We start from the raw sequence: 13,674 nt of genomic DNA, 5'->3' as shown, positions 1-13,674 counted from the left end.
ATAATGGTTGAACATGACACAGGATGACACAGGAGAGACAGAGAAGCTGTGGGGAATCCCGGCTAAAAGCAACATGCCGGATGCAAAGTTTAGTGTTTCTACCCTTCAGTGTGCCAGCACACAAAGGCGTGGTGTCTGTGGAGGGGAGGGCAGCTGAGGCGTACAGCAGGTGGCATTTCTCACACAGGCAGATCCCGTCCTTGTCCCATATCATCACCATATAAAACTGCTACCCTGATACTACTTTAGAGCTCTGATGGGTTTTGAACAGGTGAAAACTTCCAAGGAGCCAATCAGAGTCTGACATGGAGCGAGCCCAGAGCCAAAAATGCTTACATGCAGAGGAGGCACTGTGTCACTGGCTTAAAACTGTGAGCTGGGAATACTGTCTGCCTAAAGATTCACCCCTGTCTGGCTTTCACCCTTTTCTCATTCTCTTACCTTGGTTTTAAAGTAGAGATGTAGCAGTGGAACTAATTTCTCTTAGACATGATTGTCCGTTGGTTGACTGTAGTTGACCTGTTAGTATCAGAGATGATTATTGTACCTACCTGGTTTAATCCAGAGCCCCGGTACCAGGATGCCTGTAATTAACATTACTTACAGAAATTTTAAAATAAATGAATAAAATGTTGAACGCTCCAAAGAGAGGAAAAACAACCAAATGGGTAGAAAAAAGAAAGAAGAGAGAGCAGACAGGCAAAAAATTACCAGGTAGACTCGAATTGATGGCAAAAACATGAACATTTTCCACAAGGAGATGTTGACTGATTGCAGGGACAAAAACAACCACAAACATCCATAAAACAAGATGCTGGGTGACCTGTTGGTTTGTTTCTTTTCTCTTTTTCTCCTGTGTTATTCAGGGCTCCAGACTGTTAATGTTTGGTCATGTTTTATGATCATTATATTAGGTGTTTGTTTTTGTTTTTTTTCCATTTTCTTTAATGCAGGCTAGACATATGTTTAGGAAAATAAAAATACACAATTATAGTTGAACGTTGAATGGAAATTATATTTAAAGACATAGCCACAGCCTAGCAGGCAACTATGGGGAAAATTTCTTTATCAGCTTGTTTTGTAAGGCTACTGTTAACATTGGGTAACATGGCCAGAGATTGCACATGCTGTTGTTCCAATATAAATGCTCTGAAGCCGCAAAACAATGTGGAGACACTGAAGGCAAGGAAGACAGCTTAAATAGAAAGAGAACCTTAAAAGACATGTGGATTTCTCTGGCCGAGGTACAATAACGAGATGCATTGAGTAAATTGTGCAGAATGTGGTGGTGCGAGTATGGTTAATGCAATGTTCGAAACAATCTATAAAACTGCACAATGGCACCATGTGACACAAGCTATGCAGGGATTCGTGGAGTCCTTGAAAAGCGGCGCCTCTTCTCACAAGCATTTACCAACAGGGTCGCCTGGCAAATAAGACCAAAAAACTGAATAAAAACAAACAAAACAACATAACTTGCCTGATCGTATCATGTGAAGATGAATTTTAATACCTTTAAATTAAAACTGTTGCTTTAAAAAAAAAAGGAAAGAAAAGGTTTTGCCCATTTGGTATGTTTTCCTGCGTGAGCTTGGAGTTTTGCAGTAAACGGCTGTCTGCTGCCCTTATTTGATCTTAAAAGTACTGGAAAGGAGTTGAAACTTTTCTGAGCCAATACACATTATTATTCACGTTAGAGCACAAAACAGATGCAATAGCAACAAAATCTGGTGGTGGCGCTACCATTTGTGAGACTTTGGTGGCATTTGGTGTGATGAGAGTGAAGTTTCTCCTGAAGCCTTGCTTTTAGGAGCTAAATAGCAGCTATGTGTGTTTATTCAGAAGGCATTTATTACCCTGAAAAACAATGTTATTGCCAATATTAGGCAGTTTTTCTTGCAGAAATCCAACTCATTTGAGTCTGAACACAAAGTGCGCTTTAGGCTGGTCGCCCCACTCAAAAGTTTCTAAACCCAGTTTCATTTCCAGGAACTTCCAGATTTCCAGACAGGTTTTTTTTTTTTTTTTTTTTTTTCCCCCCATGTAGCTGCAGTAACATCGTTTGATATTTATCCGCGAAGAGAAATGCCACAAGATACAGTCCTCTGACATTTACAGCATCTTGATGTGGGAGCAAAACTGTGTCATTGTGCTTGTGAATGCGTGCGCGTGTCCATGTGTGTTTACAGGTCGCGCTGTATTCAGGTCCAACTGTTCCGCGTTGCCACGGAAACCAGTTTTGAGTGTTTTGCTTTAGTTAAAGAAGCAGAGCTCGAACGATTAAGGCTTTCAGAAATTAGACCCAAAGCGCTCCGGTGAATAGAAGGACCTCGCAAGCTGCAAAACAAAAAGTTTCCTGCTTTTTATTTATTTATTTATTTTTTTAATAGAACCCCCTGAGATTCACCCTACACCCGATCACTTTAATAACTCTTGATATCAAAATTGTATGATTACAGATTTTGTTTGTCACAAACTGCTGTCAGTTTGGGCATCCTGTAATTTCCATCCATTCCCAGGAGAGTGGAGAGTGCAGTCTAGGCGTGTGTCCGTGGCTTGGGATATGGGCGGCGCAGTGGTCAGAGTGCTGATTTTATATGACAGTGAATTCACAGCCGAGTAAGGTGCCTCAATAAAAATGCCTGTGCAAAGCTGGCACTTCACTGAAACCTTCAAGTGCTCATTTTCTTTCCACAAGTGCAGCAGGGAAAACTGCTGAATGGGCTGTCCATCTATGTCACAGCCGCAGCCCTTTTGTGACCTTTCTTATTTATGAGCCCACTCGCGGCCGTCATTTCCACCCTTTTCCATATGTATGCAGCAGAATCACTACCACTGCCACCGCCATCAGAACAAGTCATCTACAGTAGGGTCATCGCACAGCTGAGCCTCCAACACAACCTAGAGCACAGTCCGGCTATTGTGCTTTCCCTGTTTCGCACTGTTTCTGATGGAAGAGGAAGCCACAGAGAGGACTTCCGAGTCAAAGATGAGCATGTCCCACATGCATACTTATAGGGAGAAATGCGCACTGCTGATAGAGGGCAGCATTTCTTTCCCCGTCACTGAGGCTCATGGGGCGGCTGTGTGAGGCTGTTAGTGTCCTCTCTCAGCAGGGTGTGTGTGGTCTGCTCGCAATCATTAGGATTTCCGGCTGTTGCAAATCACATTAAACGTTAAATCTCATTGAAATCGTGTATATTTTCACATTAACCATGTATGACCACTTCTTAAAAAAATATATCAAATTATATTTATTTGAAATCTTAAGATACTCGATCTTCTTCCCCATGCTGAATGCGAGACACCTCCTTCACTTGTATCCAGCCATAACATTAAAATAAAACTTAGCAAAAACATCCCAACCCACACAGAGCTGGACGAATCCCTAAAATCACATTTTAGTTTTAAAGCCGAGTGACTGAATATCAGACTGCTTTAAATGTTTAGTATGCCATTTTCAGATAATCTACCCAAACGGCTACTTTTACTTTGCATGTTAAACAGGAAGCAGTCACATTAAACTGTCTTCTTTTGAAGCTGTCTGTTCCTCAGACTTACTAAAAAAAATAATTGCAAAATTAAATATATATATATAAGTTGTGAGATGTGTCCCTGCTGATCGAGTTCTGATGGTCATTGCTGTGTTTTTACAGTTTTATGCTGTAATTGCTGGCGGTTTGCTTGGCAATTAAATAATTGCTTTAAAATGCAATACTGGATTGGAAAGTAAAAATGAGAGAAACATTTGCAGGGAAGATGTATTGATGGAATCTAAATGTGCAGGAATAGCTCAGCATGAGGAGAAACACAATCATCCAGTGTTTTTGTATCTATATATTTTGCATATATGACTTTGTGTCAGCATGAAAACTAATAAACCTTAGCCAAAATGTCAATCTGTTCTTTGACGGATTTATTCATTTTTATTAAGAGGAAGCATGTTTGTTCTCTCTTTGTGATTGAGTTTTTGCCACTTTTAAAAATTGTTGTTCTTAGTTACAGTGTCCTTGGGCCATGTCAGTGTTAGCAGTGCTGCTTTGCATTTGTGAATTGTGATATACAGTGAAGCCTGTTGTGTTACACTGGTATGCCTGAGCCTGACTTTGACTTGGTGAGCCCAGTGATGAGTTGGGTGATAAGCAACAGGCAGGAGCTGGAGAGTCGGACAAATCCATCTGCAGCCCTGCCAAGTGGCCAAGTTCACGCCAATACCCAGTCAGTTGCTTTTGGAAGAGAAAAACATGTATGAGAAAACTGGATATAGCGATAAGCAAATGGAATGACAGGAGTCTCGCATTTGCATGGAAACACAAGGGACTTTAAGGGAGTCCTTTTGATTGTATCAGACCAAACGGCAGTTTGCAGGCAGAGCTGGAGAGTATTTTCATATAGACGCAGCAGAGCTGCACAAAAAGAGCCGTGAGCAGAATGTGAAAGAAACAGTATCAGCTTGTAAATAGTTGTCGTCTTGCTGACCCTTAGCTAATATATCTCAGGAGGAGTTAAGCAATTTATTGTGAAGTGTTGAATCTGTGTGCATCTCACTAAAAAGTCTATTCTAAGGGATTCCTGTGGGTGCAGGAGCTGCTGCGTAGCATAGCGTACACGAGGAATCCAACTGTATGTCCTTCCTGTGAGTTTTAAATTGTTACATTCACATATTTGTAATTAAGTCGTGGTGAAACAGCATGCAGGAAACTGCCAAACAGTAATGTGAGTTAGCAGCTGACTGATTAATTTGTGTGTGTGTGTTTATCGTGGTCTCCTTGCATGTATGCTGCCGTGGTTGCCCATCCAGCAACGCAGGGCCTCTGTCTCACACATGCAAACAACATTATGACACTGATTGATGAATGAGCTCTCCCTGTCAGGTTAAACGAAGCACACGCTCACACAAATCCAATTAAACTTGAAGCAAGCGTGCATTGAGGAGCACAATCTGAGAACCTGAAGGCAAAAACGAGGGCATCTTCAGCCCACCAGGTTAATAAATATTTGATACTGAGGCAGCCATGCGTTTCTTCTTGTTCAGAGTATTGGGAAAGTTAAAGAGGGTCTTTGCCTTTAAGCACGGCGCGACCAGAGCCGCTTCTGTTAACACGCTTCTGCGCAGGTGATTTTTATTTTTAATAATGATAAATTCCAAAAGATCCAGCTGCAGCTCACCACCTCTCTCCAGGGACTATCACACACTTCTTCCACTGCAGTATTTGGTGCCTGTCTTCCCTGCATCCTCCTCTTTCCTCTCCTCCTTCTCACATGTGCATGCTTTGCCACCTAGATTGCGTGAACTGTCCCCCACTGCCTCCCGCTGGTTGTGACGCCACTGCTCCCCTGGCACGGAGTGGTAATGCAGAATGAAGCCTGCTATGTTGGTGTAAATAGCTTAGCACTGTATGTTATGTATAGTAAGCTGAATGTGAGCCGCCATATCAGATAGTGCAACGGAGACAGGCGGTTTATTCTTAGTAGAGTTGTGGTTGCCGCCATTCAGATCCTTCAACAACAGTAGCCGTATGTGTGGCCGTGTCATTGCGTGTGTGTATTATGCCTCCGTGTTCCTGCCACCCTCCCCTCCCCCCACCACCGCCCCTCCGGTGGGAAGCAAGAGTTCATTTCAGTGATGGCAACTGAGATGGTTTTGTTTCAAGTGGTGTGAGGAGTGACTCCAGGCTGGGAGGTTTCCGGTCGCTTAACGTTGCGGGACGATAAATTACAGGGAAATAGAGTGACAAGCTTCAGAGGGTAGATTGTTGATGAAGAGACAGCGGTGGTGCAGATGTGGAGCCACTGAAGATGACACAAGTGTAATTAGAAGGGACTTGTGTTTGTTCTTCCTTTTGTCAAGCGCAATTGTCGTACCCTTTGATAGAAGCACAAAGAAACAAACCCCGGGCATTTGTGAAGCATTTACAGTGTCACAGTTACAGTTTCCTCCTTTATTATGGTACATTATTAAAGATGGCGTATGCCTATTAATAAGCCAGGTTCTCTCTCTCTCTCTCACACACACACACACACACACACACACACACACACACACACACACACACACACACACACACACACACACACACACACACACACACACGGACCCTGACTTGATCAAATCACAGAAATGCCACTGAGGGGAAAAAATGCAGTTTTATTTGCTTTTGCCGTCTTTTCGCTCATTGTTGTAAAATACAATCCACCGCTGCAGATGTGAGGTCTGATCATGACGAATGATCCCATCACCATTATGTGGCTGTCACATGCTCGGATCCGCCAGGGCCTTCACACCGAGATGGTGCTTTTCAGGGCAGTTGTTGTGGTTGTCTTGAAGAACTGGCAGCCCGTTTTTCAGAACAGCCTTCACTCCTAATAACCCCTTCAACTTAGACAGGGTGTTTGTTAAAGAGGGGAACCAGGCTCGTTTGTTTTCTGCCAGGAATGATGAAAGCAGCCGGCCTGTAAATACTTGCAGATTTGTTTTGGTGTTTCTGTGGAGGAGTGGCGTAAACTCGAGTGGGACTAGAAACAGTTGTTAAATGAGTGGACTTTGACATCCTGCCTGGCAAATCAGTGACTTTCTGTCATTGTTATTAATATTTTGGTTGCAACTCAGGTGGATCTAAGAAATGCGGATCTTTAAAGGGGGTTATTTTCAGCCTGTGATTGTCTTTAAGTAAAACTGCACATTAGATTTGGCAGAAGTCTGACCCTTATATACAATATATCCTGTTTTTGTGTTGCGTTCGCAAGTTGTAGCAGTTTGTTACATAATCAAACCTGGAAAGCAAACAGTAAAGAAACATAAACTGCTACTCGGGCCGCAACTTCATGCGCGTTGAAGAGTTGCTGCAGCTTGGCAGACGTTTAGACTCCACTGAGCTCCTTCTAGTCCCATATATAAGAGACTAGAACAACAAACCTTTCCCTCAGGCTTTTTCACAATCGCCAATAACTCTCTCTCGCCTTCTCTGTCTCACTTTAAATGCTAGCCACGCAAATAGACATTTCCACCCGCTACCCGCTGTTGTGCAGATCAGCTTCCTAACCCGAGGTATCGATGTCATCCTAGGATATTTACACAAGTATTTATTGGTTATCGATCAGGGCCAGTATCCCTGTCAGCAGCTTCCAAAATTGAATTAGTCTATATACTACATTCCCACACAGTGTGCAGGCATCCGCCAAACTCCTCCTTCCTCACCCAAATCAACTGCTCCTCGCGCTGAAGCACACGTAGCTCTGAATCCTTTCTATTTCCTGTACGCTTCCTGTCGAGCCCCCCGCCTCATTTCACAGAGCAGATCAGGATTTGGAGCCATTTTAGCCGCAGGATTAAAGTCTGACAGGGATAATGCCACTTCAGCCACTTGTGAGTCACGTGACACAAGATGATCTAAGGTTTTGGGAGGAGCACTATAATGTAATTAATGTATCGGAGGCTCTAATCCATTTGACTCCACCCCCTCGTGGAGCCGGATGGCCATAAACATTAAAAACTGCTCTTTTTTCCCTGTAGAGGACAGTGAGGAAAACAGAGGGGTTGATGAGCGGCTCTTTCTCCTTCACGCTGCTCCCCCTCCACACACTCCCTCTTTTAAATAGAGGGGCCTGTTCACGTTATTTTAACCTTAAACCAGCATGCACTAGCGTCCCCCAGCCTGCACTAGTGCGTCCTATGTACTGTACATAATCCCACCTCCTTCTTAATCTCCTGATGGCTTATCACCGTTACTGCATTTTACCACACTTAACCCAGTTATGTAAAATTGCTGTAAGTCAGCAGCTAATTTAATATCCTACTGTTCCTACCTGTCACTGGATCTTTTTCTTATTCATCACTCGCATTGTTATTTTTAAAAAGGTGTCACATTCATGGAAAGTTTACTTTAAGTTTGCTCTTGTCAAATGCGAGCAAAAGAATTTACTTTTAATGTGTGCTTGTTATTTTATTATTATTTTTTGTTTTTCTTGCGTTGCTAACACTGCTGGGACTTTGCATTTATTAAAAGCGCTGAGGTGTTAAAATGAATGTTTCAACAATCAGCTGAATATTTATTGATTAATTAATGTTTAACTGCTTTTAGTTTTCTCCAACTCTTAAATGAATTATTATTTCCGATATTTGCGGCATTTTAAATAAACACTTAAATGCTGCGGGATTAAAGTTCAGGTGTTGCTTCTTTAATTTAATTTGTCTAAAGCGTTAATAAAGGCGAGAAGGAAGACTGCAAAAGAATAGGTATAAACCTGTATAAATATACAAAGTAAGCTAAAATAAAGTTAACCCACCAAATTTTAAAACAAACACGGTGACCGAGGCATCGTTAATAAAACTTTCCCCAAACTTGGCACTGATTTCCTGACCCGGTGTTTGAGAACACACTCTTTCCAAAAGCTGCGTTGTGCCGATGTTTGGAGATTAAGGACTCCACAGTGACGGCAGCTGCGACTGGCAGGGGTGTTTTGAAAGATGTTGCTCATTGACCAGACGTACAGGGTTTCTGTTTCCCAGAGGATGAATCTTCACTCACCTCCTGCTAGTTACCGTGCGTATTTTCGTTCTCTGTTAGGAACTTCCCTGCAGATGGGGGTGGGGGAGGTGGGGGGCAGTGCATTCAAGTGTGTGTGAACAAGTAAAGCTTGCTCTCCAGAGGGAGCTGGAGGGAGAAGTAAGACGGAGACGTTGAGAGACAGACTGTAGAGAGAGCAGTAGACAGAAAGCAGGAACAGTTTGAGGGCTTGCGTAATGTTGAGTGGTGTGCATGCGTTATTGATCCTGGGACCTACACCTATGGCAGACGCGCTGAGCCTTCCAGCTACGGTATAATACCTTATGGTTGGCAGATTAAAGGATGAGACCTCAGGAACAAGCTGCACAACTCAACATAAAGCAACAGAAGCAGCCATGAGGAGCAGCTAGCAGCGGACCCACACACTGCACCGCCGCAGTATGAGCTGGTATCCACCTGTCAGTAGCTGTAGGCACTGAGGTGTGTGAGAGGCAGACACAGGAAATGCATCAGTGTGTGCATGTAGAGAGGAGTAGACAAACTAGTCCGCTACACTGTACATTAGTGTGTTTTGGATGTGCGTGTGTGTCCCCGTGGTCTGGCTGTATGTCTGTCACTGACTGTGCTGACTTTGTGCTTTGTGACGGGGACTCAGAAGGGTCCTCGGTTTCTGGAGGAGCCGGCAGGCATTTGATGTGCACAGGACAGGACAGCACATGAGGAGAGCGCTCTTGAATTATCTTTCTGTTTATTATTCTTCCTTCCCCCCCCCCCGCTCCCTTTTTGTTCTGTTGCTTGTGGCTCAGTGGTGAGGGAAGTGGTTTGAGCCCCAACGCATTAAAATGTAAATGCTGTAATTGCAGCTGATTGAATGTTTTCTGCATTTTGCGTGATTACCAGAAATTACTTTTGAACAGGATTACACATAATGCTCCACGTCCCTCGTGAATTAGCCTATACGCTTAGTTATGAGTGTAACACTCATTCCCGTGCGCGTGATCTGTGAAATCACAGCAAGTTTGGCAGCCATGCAATTTACACAATTAACTTTTTTTTAATTAGCACAGAGAAATTACTTTTCAGTGCAGCAGAAGTCTGTCCAGTATTTAACTTTAGAAATAAATATAATTCTAGAAGTTTTTGAGGAAAAATAAATTGTACATCTTTTTTTACTGATTATCTTATGTTATAATAATTTGGATTCGCAAAATACAGGTAAATAGGTGGCTCCTCGTTTGAGCCATAAACCTTTGGAAACTCGTAATGCTAATATATATACACACAAAATAGAAGAGATTTTAAGACTTTATTTTACTTTTTTTTAAATTTTCACATGGGACTCCTGCAGTCCCATCCCATTCAAGTGTAACAACAGTTTGAAAATTAGATTTATATGTATTAATTTGGGAGGACTAATATAGGCTAATAGAATACTATTCCCTTAAGAACAGCTGTTTATGGTGTTTGTGTTATGTTTTTTTGGATGTTTTCTCCTTTATTACTCAGAACAGTAGGGATTTGATACGAAAGTGGGAATAGAGAGTGTGTGTGAAACCGGAAATGATGTGGGGCAGACTCAAACATTCCTCATTGGCCAGCGCTTGGTCGCGACCTCGCAGTCGTGTCTAGAAGCTCCCCCCAACGTTTGTTGTTGCTAGGTTTCTACATGGCAAATTGTGAGCACAAACAAGAAACAGCAGCTTCTCTCAGCATGAGGAAAAAAAGGTAACGTAACCCACATTAGCAAGAAAAGAGCGCTAGCCTGTATTATGTTTACATCGTTAACTATGAGTGGTTTAGCTTACGGTAATTAGTGAATGTAAGTCAGCAGATATCAGCTGTGAACGTTTTACGTAAAGCCTGGTCAGTAAAAACAGGTCTGGTTCTTTTAACTTTTTTTGTTTAAATAATTTAGACTTCTTTATTCCACCAGAGACATTACAGAAGAGATACGTGGCACTAATTCCCAGACAAAGGGTGGTCAAGCGTCCGGTTTTTAAAAACAAATAAGCTCTTTAAAACGGTATTTTGAGGCGAGGTGGATAAAGAGTTTTAGGCTTTCTTTATCATATTTGTCTAGTGTTACTAAACATACAGTTCCCATTTCCTGGTGACCGTTGAAATGAAAGTTATCTGAGATAAGTACAGTATTTAAGGAAAATCAATGGAAGCTAAGATGGCGGCTGCGCCGAAAGCCTTTGTGTTCAGAGGCCTTTAGTTCATTTAATTCTAGTAGGCTGTTTTTACATGTGGATTTTTTTTTTCTTTTTAAATGTTAGCACAACATTTGTTTGTGTTATCTTAAAAACAAAAAGGGTTGTATTATTAGTGCACTTAAGGCCAATGGTTAAAAAAAAAAAAAGTCCGATGAAAGGCACATTTTTCCTCCAAATGTATATTCATTCAGGGTAAGTTTACCATTTATTTAAAAAAGTTAATACATACGTATTACATTTATTAAATTCAGTAATAACTTGTCTCCTGGAGGGGTCCTCCATTGTGCTTGCACATTGCATTGATGGAAATAAGAATGGAGGCCCTTCATTAAATTTAGTTACTGCACTTTCTTATAGACATCTACTGTAAATAATTTTTTCCTTCAATTATGTCTAGTCCCATTATTGTACATTGAAATTTAATAGTTTAAATAAATAAAAGGCTTGCAAGCACATTTGCACATTGTATGGCAGTACTATCAGCAGGATATCACAAATGTGTAAAATGCTTTTGGTGAGGGGAGAAAACCCACTGTATGTGAGTGAATTTATACCTGAATGTGTTTGTTTTTTAGTGTTGTGCTTTGTAAACAGTCCCTTACTCCAGTGCTGTTAATCTTCTTTGTAGTTTGTCTGCTGGCCTCAGTCAGGCAGGCCTGGCAACCTGTGGTCGCTAGGGACGAATGCGTATTCTCAGATTGGTGTGCGAGCGGTTGCTGGCAGCCACTCATCGATTATGCGCTGAGTGGTAGTGAAAGTGTGATAAGTGTCTCACACACAGGAAATCGAGTGTCTTCTCTTTCAAAATGTTGCACCCTTTGAAATGTATTACAGAAGGTGACCATTCTGTTTCCGGTGTGCAGCGTACGTGTTCAAGTGCTCAGGGAATAAACATTTTTCCTTAGTGATCTGTGGTTGCCAGGATATTGTTGACTGTTTTCCTAGTGTGTTTCTGTGTTGCCGAGGCTCTACAGCAGTATTGTAGGTGGATCTAAGAGGTTAGGGCCCCACCTTTAAAACAAGCAACTGAGATTTTTTTTTTCATTACCTTTTATTTGAAGTAGTTAAAATAAATATGAATTTGTTTTCCTTTCTGAAAGCATAAACGGCCTATGTCACGCTGACAGATACCTATTCATTTGGAGCATGCATGTCACGATTAAGAGCAGTTGTTGTTCAAGAGACGAAGAAACTTTCTTTAGCTTTTTAAAAAAATTTTTTTATATGCATTGTGTACTGATGTGGATCCCATACCTCGTGACATGAGCGTGATGTTCTAGGGCTTCAGGGGTTTTTAGGTACACTGAGCCTGGATGGTTTTCTCAGACTGTTTGAGATTTTTTTTACACCAGAAGCCTCAGTGGAAAAAAACAACAAAACATTTTATCTTGAGAGTTGTTAAGAAGTAGGTCACCTGTAATTAATGGATGTGGTTTTTCTTGCATTTATATTTAGACTTTCACGTTATTATTATTTTTAAACAGTAGGGATATTACGTTAGTTTCTGCCTCTGCAGGAAAAAAAAACAGGTAATGGGCTAGAGTGAGGATGAAGTCACTTAGTGCAGCAGATAGCTACGTTTTCTATTGAAAGTAGAAAAACCTCGAACAATAGAGAAGACGGGAGTTAGCTGAAAATTTGTGCCTGTTGTATTTTCTCCTTGAAAGCATAGGCGGTTTCTCTTGAGAGAAGTTAATGAATTTACAGCGCAGTGCGCCGCTGTCTCTCTCGCTCTCTGTTGATACCAGTTAATGTAGCTCACCCGACAGCCTCTTTCTTTCTCCCACTCTTCTTCTCTCTTCTATATGACAATAATGCTTTGAATAAGAAGGTATTTAATTACACTTTGAATTTCTGTCTTTAAGTGAATGGATGACCTATATTGGTCTTCACCACGTACAAAATCACACAGTAACAGTGATAGATTAGTTATGTTTCCTTCATTTTTACAGAAACATTTATCTGCGTGTTATCAACAGAAGCTTTAATTTTGAAAACTTCTGTAATTACAAGGCCTGGTCCAAATTACTCTAGTCCATACGTAATCAGTCTTGGCACCATGCCTGCTGAAGCTTTAATGGTAGGATTAGTTATTACATGTTATTTTATTGACATCATATTTCTCTTTATTGTTATTGAAAGGCTATTCTCCTTGACGGGCAAAATAGACATTTTTTCCCCCCCTTTTTTTCTCCTAAATTTATTTGAGTTTTCTCGTAAATTTGCTACTAGTCTAAAAAACTTGTAATCTCTTCTTGAATCTTCCCTCTTCCTTGTTGTGCTTGCCTGCTTTTTTCACTTTTTTCACTTTAACTGTCCAAAATAGAGTCTTTCTTTCCCTTTCAAAATAAATGTGTGACACACATTTATTGGCGCTACACTGCAGGGACATACATACATCTCTACTTGTATTAAAATACATGAAGATAATTAATCCTGATAATTCACAGTAGAACCTCAAACTAAGTGTAATATATCAGCAATATGACTTAAATTTGAAAAAGTGCTTGTAGGTTAATATAATGAATTTAGTTAGAATTGTAGCTTATGTGCTAAAGAAACGTCTTAAAGATGTCTGTTTCCCTAATGCGGAGGGACATTTTAAGTCCAGCCTGTGTGCTGGCCCACACCCTGCACAGTAAATAGTGAAACTCACAGATCAAAGTTTTGTCTGACCAACAGTCACTTTGCTGTGGGTTTTTTTTTTTTTTTTTCTTTTCCAACTGTGAAATTTAAAAATTTGATTACACTGTTCAATATTTGTACACCAAACTAGTAGTTATGCCTTGTTTAGAATGCATCATTTTTATATTATTTTTTATTTATTAAGCTCTTAAGAGAATAGATTTTAAGGCCTAAAACAACACTGACATGTTATTGCCATTTGTCAGTTTCCCACCTGCTCAAAAGAAAATTGAGCAAAACAAGTGTTTATATAGTAATAAAAAATG

General features: G+C 41.0%; 1 protein-coding gene across 7 annotated transcripts in view; it reads left to right on the top strand.

Annotated features, from left to right (window-relative positions):
* The window catches only part of igf2bp2a (insulin-like growth factor 2 mRNA binding protein 2a), a 55,136-nt gene that overhangs the window by 7,180 nt on the left and 34,282 nt on the right, over positions 1-13,674 (top strand). Inside the window, exon 1 of one of the 7 annotated variants that reach the window (XM_031743294.2) lies at positions 10,095-10,232. The exons of 5 other annotated variants lie outside the window; for them this stretch is intronic. In XM_031743294.2, coding sequence (XP_031599154.1) covers positions 10,174-10,232 — 59 coding nt within the window. In that variant the 5' untranslated portion in view covers positions 10,095-10,173. Of the gene's footprint in view, positions 1-10,094; positions 10,233-13,674 lie in introns of those variants that run through there. One more of the 7 variants, XM_039600147.1, reaches the window with a different exon arrangement.

Source organism: Oreochromis aureus, linkage group 16 (genome assembly GCF_013358895.1).
Source record: "Oreochromis aureus strain Israel breed Guangdong linkage group 16, ZZ_aureus, whole genome shotgun sequence".
Classification (NCBI taxonomy): domain Eukaryota; kingdom Metazoa; phylum Chordata; class Actinopteri; order Cichliformes; family Cichlidae; genus Oreochromis; species Oreochromis aureus.
This window is presented reverse-complemented; position numbering and strand designations above follow the sequence as displayed.